At 41.3% G+C, this 7,121-nt stretch overlaps 1 protein-coding gene across 1 annotated transcript; it reads left to right on the top strand.

Moving 5' to 3' along the window:
- Positions 1–5,701: 5,701 nt before the first annotated feature.
- Positions 5,702–6,445, top strand: LOC142351282 (uncharacterized). Its single transcript, XM_075403410.1, has one exon. The coding sequence runs from the start codon at positions 5,702–5,704 to the stop codon at positions 6,443–6,445; it is 744 nt and encodes a 247-aa protein (XP_075259525.1).
- Positions 6,446–7,121: the final 676 nt, after the last annotated feature.

The following is a 7,121-nucleotide window of genomic DNA, read 5'->3' as shown; positions in this document are numbered from 1 at the left end:
TGCCCCATGCTGATGCTCTGAGCACACTAGAGTTTGACGTCAATGATGATGACAATGATGGAGTCTGCTCCGCTCTCAACAACATCAACACCGTCTAATCTGACCTGATAACCCAATCACACATAAGAACTGAGCACTAATCCAAATGATTTTTCTAAGATGTTATCAAAATAATAAATAATGGCAACTGTAAAAAAGCGTAATTTTTCAGTTCTGATTTGCAATTGTTCACTCTTCAGCCTACCTACACAATTCAAAAAAAGACAATATTAGAACATGAGATTGTTATATGATCTTTGAGAAAAAACTTGCCTCCCACTCAAAAATATGAATTGTTTTCAGTAGATCAGAACCAGTCCCGGGATATTTCCGCGTCCTCGAAAAAAGTCTCCAACAATTTTTATTTCATTGGCACTTTTTTGGTGTCGAACAGCGGCCTTCAAAAAAAGACAAAACAAGTGATTTTTATCCGTTTTGCCGACATTCGCTTGATCGTGTGATTTACAGAAATACTCAAAAAAGCAAAACTGTACTGCTGTATATAACTAACAAAAGCCACCTCAGCGACGCAGAGTTTAAATAAAAGTAATCAATTTAGTTAATGGGAAATTGTATAATCACTGTGATGGCCAGATAATGAGGCATGTTGTACCAGGAGAGGCACGTGCTAAAATTTGTAACTTTAAGAAACACCAATTCATAATGTTGATTTTATAGATTTAATTCAATGGTTAGGAAATGGTTGACTTTTTCATGGTAGCAAAAGAAGATTTGTGAAGCAAATATCACGAAATTTTTAACTGTTGACAAGGAACAACAGTGGGCAAAGGTTAGCCCAGGCATATCGTGCCAAATCAGCTATAACTCAAGGGTCTTTTTTGAAACACCACCACCACTGGCGTAAGTGAAGCATGCTGATTAGTTTGCTTCTCTGACGTCCGGCCACAGCACCACCAACACTACACATTCAATATAAACTGAAGGCGGAACACCGCACAGTTTTTTCTGGTGACCCCCCCCCCCCCCTAACCAAGCTCGAACGCGCAACCGCAAAGAAAGAAGAAAGGCAAAGGCAAGGGCAAAGGCAAAGACAAAGACCACGAATCAACCCCAAAGACCAAGAATCACACTTCGCAAGAAAACACCACAACAAGCTTCAAGACACAAGACAACAACGATACAACAGTAGCAGCCAATTCCACAGCGGATAACTCAATAACCAACAACAACATCAACACTAGAGCAATTGGTTAACAGCAAACATCCGTTAACAGAAGTTTACACAACGATCAACCGGAAACTAGCAATTCCGCTCAACGTGACAACCTCAACAGTTTTTGGTATGACAGACTAGCTTACTCAAACAGCCTAAACGACCAGCAGAACAGAGTAAATGGAATGGGGGACACACAGACATTCAATCAGCCAACAGTACAACAACAGCAACAACAGCAATTGTCAACAACGTTAACACAACCAGTTCCATTCTATACGCGTTATGTGGAAGCTCTTCCAAAGATGGATCTTCAGAAATTCAATGGTGACCCGAGCAAATAGTCAAATTGGTACAGGCGTTTCAGCTTCATGATTGGAGACACTCATCTCAGTGATGGACAGAAGATCGCCTATCAACAGGGACTTGTAATTGGAAAAGCCAAAACAGCAATTGAAGGATTTGCCTGAAACTGACACCTGTACAAGGATGCAATAAACGAGTTGAAATAGCTTTTTGGGAACCCAAACGTCATCATTAGCAACTTGTTGGAGAAACTCATCAACAACAGGCCACCAACAACATCTCTTCCTTGGACAATTGTAAATTTTTCCACTTTCATAAACACCATGACAAGGACACTACAAGAACTTAATTTCGAAGCCGATCTCAACAGCACGACAATCTTGAAGCATGCAACCGACAAACTCCCTTACAGCGAAGAATTCAAATTGAATCAGTTTGTTTTACGACAAAGAATTCAACAGCCGGCACTTGCAGACTTCAACCAATGGATTAAAGAAATAGCCGAAGCACATGAACGTTCAACGCATCAAGGACGAAGCAGCACCAGCCTTTGCACAGCCAGTGATACACATCAACAAAAGTTCAACTTAAATGGAACCCGACAATTTCATCAACAACCAACTCATCCTAACAGGGAACAACAGCAGCAGCAACAACAACCAACACAGAACATAACCAACTTTAGCAACAACAACAGGAACCAGTACAACCAGAGGAGCACAACACAAATGTTTCAAGCAACAAGAGGAAGGAACCGCAACAGCCAGCTTCTGCCTGGTGTCTTCAGCTACGGTATTCATCAGTTATTCCATTGCCCAACGTTTAAAGCGAAGACAGCAGACGAAAAACTACAAACGGTTTATCAATTGAACCTCTGCAGAAATTGTTTGGGAGCGAACCATCGAGCCAACAATTGTCCCTCAAACTCTAGTTGCAGGGAGCGAGGATGCGGACAACGACACAACACTATGGTACACGGTGCCAACATTAGATACGGACGAGCACTGACCTCAATTGTTCCAACAAACTCTCAATTGAACAACTCAAGACGAAATGGTAACTCATTTGCAGTCATCAACAACAAAGATACAACCACAGCAAAGGACACAACAGCAGCAACTAAAACAACAAATCTTCTCTATGTCATGCCAGTTATTTTACATAACAAAGAGAACAAAGTTCGGACATACGCCTTCATCGACACAGGAAGCAGCTTGACAATATTTCTCCCGAAGACAGCCGACGAACTACGCCTTCAGAAAGAAACACGTCAACAACTTGTCTTGGAAGGAGCCAACGGAACAGACACAAAAACCTGTTACACAATGTCAACAGAAATTTCAAATTTGGAAGACGATGAACGCTACAATCTCAAACAGATCTATGTTGTGGAAAACATCAATTTGCCAAAACTGAGCGAGCACCCGGGAGACATTGCCAGAAAGTATGACCACCTTAGACATGTCAATATGCCAACTCTGGATAATCTCCAAGACACCGTATTGATTGGACAGGACAACATTAACTTTATCTCACCAGCCAGAGTGGAACAAGGACCATCTTCAGCACCAAGCGCAAGCCTTTTCAAACTTGGTTGAACTATTTCTGGACCTCATACAGTATTGGATGACAGCGAAACACAACATTCAATGCATCATACTGCTCTGTTTTGCAGCAATTGCCTTGAACAAGAGAATGACCTCAACGAAGAAGTTTCCCACTGGTGGAAAGCAGAGACAATTCCATTGGAATCCAAAACCAAGTCTATTGATCCAGAAGTCTTGTTAGCCACCAAGATACTTAACACAACATGCGTGAGACAAGCAGATAGACGTTATGAAAAGGGACTTCACTGGAAAGACGACAGCAGTTTACCAGACAACCGGTCACAAGCCTTGACTCATCTGAATCATCTCGTCAGCAGACTACAGAAGAAACCTGAACAGTACAAGAAATACAATGAGGGCATTCAAGCAGACCTGGAAAAAGGCTACATTGCAAAAGTACCCTTCCATCGACAGAAAAATACAGGATGGCACATACCACACTATGGTCTTGTCAGCTCAAACAATCCCGACAAGATACGAAGAATCTGCAATGCCAAAGCACCACAAAGCGGAACAAGCCTCAATGACAAACTATTAGCCGGACCTGACTTCCTCGGAAATATGCTTGGAATTTTGCAACGATTCAGACGGGGAGCCATCGCCATCCAGGGAGACATCAAAGCGATGTTTATGCAAATCGGAGTACGACAAAAAGACCGACGTTATCTGCGATTCATGAGGAAACCACCAAACAGCCAAGAATTAGAGGTGTACGAATACCAACGACACATCTTTGGAGCCAGGGACTCACCAGCTTGCGCAAATTTTGTTTTGCAACAGACAGCCCAAGACAACATCGAAGATCACCCAAATTCTCTGAAGATATTTCAGCAGACATTCTACATGGATGACATTGGTTGCATCTTTCAGCGACACCATCACAGCAATCACTACAGCCAAGGATGTCAAGGATACTCTGAAAAAAGGTAAATTCAATCTGACAAAATGGTGCAGCAACAGCCGTGAGTTTTGTGAGCAGATTCAAGAGGATCTTTGCAAGCCAGTGGAGGAGCTCTTCAGTAAAGGTTTTCATCAAAGAGTACTTGGAGTTTACTGGAACTTGGACGAAGACAAACTATTATTCAAAGCGAAAGACAGAAAGAACCTAGACAGTAAAACATGGACTCAACGCAAGTTTCTATCTTTTGTGTCAAGTTTCTACAATCCTTTGGGAATCATATCGCCATTCCTCATCCGAGCAGACATTCTATTGCAAGAACTGTGGAGACATGGACGCGAATGGGACAGAGCCATCAGTGGAGACAATGGAAAGGCCATCAAGGATTGGTTAGGTTGGTAGGTGGTACAGGACTTGGGGACAAAATGGAACTTCATGTATCATGCGACGCATCATTGGAAGCAGCAGCAGTGGTAGCATACATCAGGACAACCAGCAACCAAGGAACCACAATTCGTTTTCTTATGGGAAAAACAAGAGTGGCACCTTTACGTCAAACAACAATTCCTCGACTAGAACTGCAAGCAGCACTTTATGCAGCAAGATTGAAGAAAACAATCGAGGACGAAATGGATTTCAATTTGACAAAATCTTTTTATGGAGTGATAGCACGACCGTTCTCAGTTGGATAAAGAACTTCAAATTGAAACACAAGGTTTACATCGGAAACCGAATTGCCGAAATAAGGGATCTCACAAGTATTTATCAGTGGAACTACGTCAATACTAAGGACAATCCAGCAGATCAAGGAACAAGAGGACTTAAAGTAACAGAGATAACAGAAAAATCTCTTTGGCTGCAGGGACCACAATTTCTTCTATTTTCTAACGACAACTGTACAACTGACGAACAACAACATGAAAATGTCTTCTTGAACAGTCCAGAACAGAAGTCTCATGTAACACAACGACAGCCAATTGACAAGGACCTCAGAGCCGTCAGAGCCGTGGTTGAAACTCAGAGCCGTCATCATCAAAACTAAAAACCTACGAAACAAAACGAAATCAAGTGACCAACAGATCATAGATGCAGAGAACTTTCTCTTCCGTTTATCTCAGCAACATTCGTTCGACGAGGATGTAAATCAACTAACACACAACAGGCCAGTTCAGAAAAGGAGTAGATTGATTCAGTTGACATCTTCAATAGACGAAGATGGTATCATTCGTTCAAATAGCAGACTAGCCAACGCGCCAGTTTCAACAGCAAAAAAGAAGCCAATAATCTTAGATGGCAGAAACAGGATAATGCGTCTCTTTCTGGAACTGCAACACAACATCAATGGTCATGTTGGAGTAGAACAGCAAACACACAGCATTCAGTTGAATTATGGGTTCTTCAATGCAAAACAGTAATGAAGAAGATCTCAAAGAGATGCTACGATTGCAGACGCCAGAGACAACTCAACAGCCAGCCTCAGATGTCAGATCTTCCGAGTTACCGATTCTCAGTCAAACCTGTAGCCTTCTAAGAAACCGGAGTGGACTTTTTTGGGCCTTTTGAAATCTAAAGCCAGATCAACATAGCCATGAAAGCTTACTGTTGCTTATTCAACTGTCTGACGATACAAGCCGTTCATATCGAAGTGACCAAGAATTTGCAAAAAAATGATGAATAATGGCATTCCAACAATTCTTCAGCCGACAAGGACTACCGGAAAGAATTCACAGCGACAACGCTTTATATTTCACCGGTACAGCAAAGACCTTCGAGGAAAGCAGCTTCACAACTAAAGAGATACAGAAATATGCGGAATCGAGAAAGATTGCACGGAATTTTATTCCACCAGGAGCGTCACATTTTGGCGGAACATGGGAACGCCTCATTGGGATGAGCAAACGACTCTTCTTCAATATCACCGGATCTAGGAAACTCCAAGAAGACAGTTTCTCAACCCTCATTTGCCAAGTGGAAGCTCTGCTCAACAGCAGACCTCTAACATCAGTCAGCAGTGACATACGCCGCGATGTGGAAAGCCTGACGCCAGGACATTTTTTGACAGGAAAGACAACAGGACTGCCATCAGACACTACATTTAGCAGCAACGACAGAGGAACAGGAAAACTATGGAACAATGTCAACAGTATCATGAACGAATTTTGGACACGCCTTTTAAAGGAATATCTCCCAACACTCAGACAACGTCGAAAACGGCATTCAACAGTAGCCGGAATAGACGTGGGGGACATGGTATGGATACTAGAAAACAACAAACCCAGGGGTATTTTGCAGTTAGGTAGGGTACAGAAGGTAAATAAAGGTAAGGATAATGTGGTAAGGTCTTGCCTGGTTAAAACATCTAATGGGGATTTTGTTAAACCAGCTGTTAAACTTAGTTTGATCAACGACAAATCAACATAAATGTTATCAATATTAAATGGGGAACAATAAATTAAACACAATCTGAAGCAAACTTGATATCAGTTTTGGGATTAGGGTAAAGGGAAAGATGAAATTTTTAAAGTTCAAATCATTGAGTTAGCAATTCAAAGGGACTTTTAGGTATTATCCAAGTGAAATTAGGGATTTCAATAAATAACTCACCAGGATACTCAAATTAGCAAAAATTAGCGTTTATTAGAAAATACTTTAAAATGGAAAAATTTAGGTAGGTAGGTTTAACAGGAAAACAAATTCTAGATAGACATTAGGTAGTTTTTGGAATTCAAATGCACCATTAATTAGCCTACTGCAAAACAGCAGAGAGTTGAACCGACAGGATAACAGTATTTTTAATAGGTAGATGACAATAAACAGCTTAGGTAAAACCAGACATCAGCGGTAAAAATTATTACAAAACATTTGGTATTCCGACAAACTCTAATTTGGGAAAAACAGGTAAACGTAGGCAATAGGTACAAGGTAGTGGTAGGTTTAGGTAGGTAGGGAACACGGGGAGCATCAGTTTCTCAACTTTCAAGGAGCAGACCAGCAAAAACAACATTTCCAGAAATCCTTCAGTATTTGACATTCGCCAATCAGCCAATACAAAAGTCGATTCAGAACAACTACAACTGTAAACAATCAAACGCGATCA

The sequence above is a fragment of the Convolutriloba macropyga genome, chromosome 1 (assembly GCF_964194025.1).
Source record: "Convolutriloba macropyga chromosome 1, txConMacr16.3, whole genome shotgun sequence".
NCBI classification, from domain to species: domain Eukaryota; kingdom Metazoa; phylum Xenacoelomorpha; order Acoela; family Convolutidae; genus Convolutriloba; species Convolutriloba macropyga.
Note: the sequence above shows the minus strand (reverse complement) of the source record. Positions and strands in the feature narration are given on the sequence as shown.

Coding starts and splice junctions, on each gene's coding strand:
- LOC142351282 (XM_075403410.1), top strand. CDS start 5,702: ATGGCATTCCAACAATTCTTCAGCCGACAAGGACTACCGGAAAGAATT.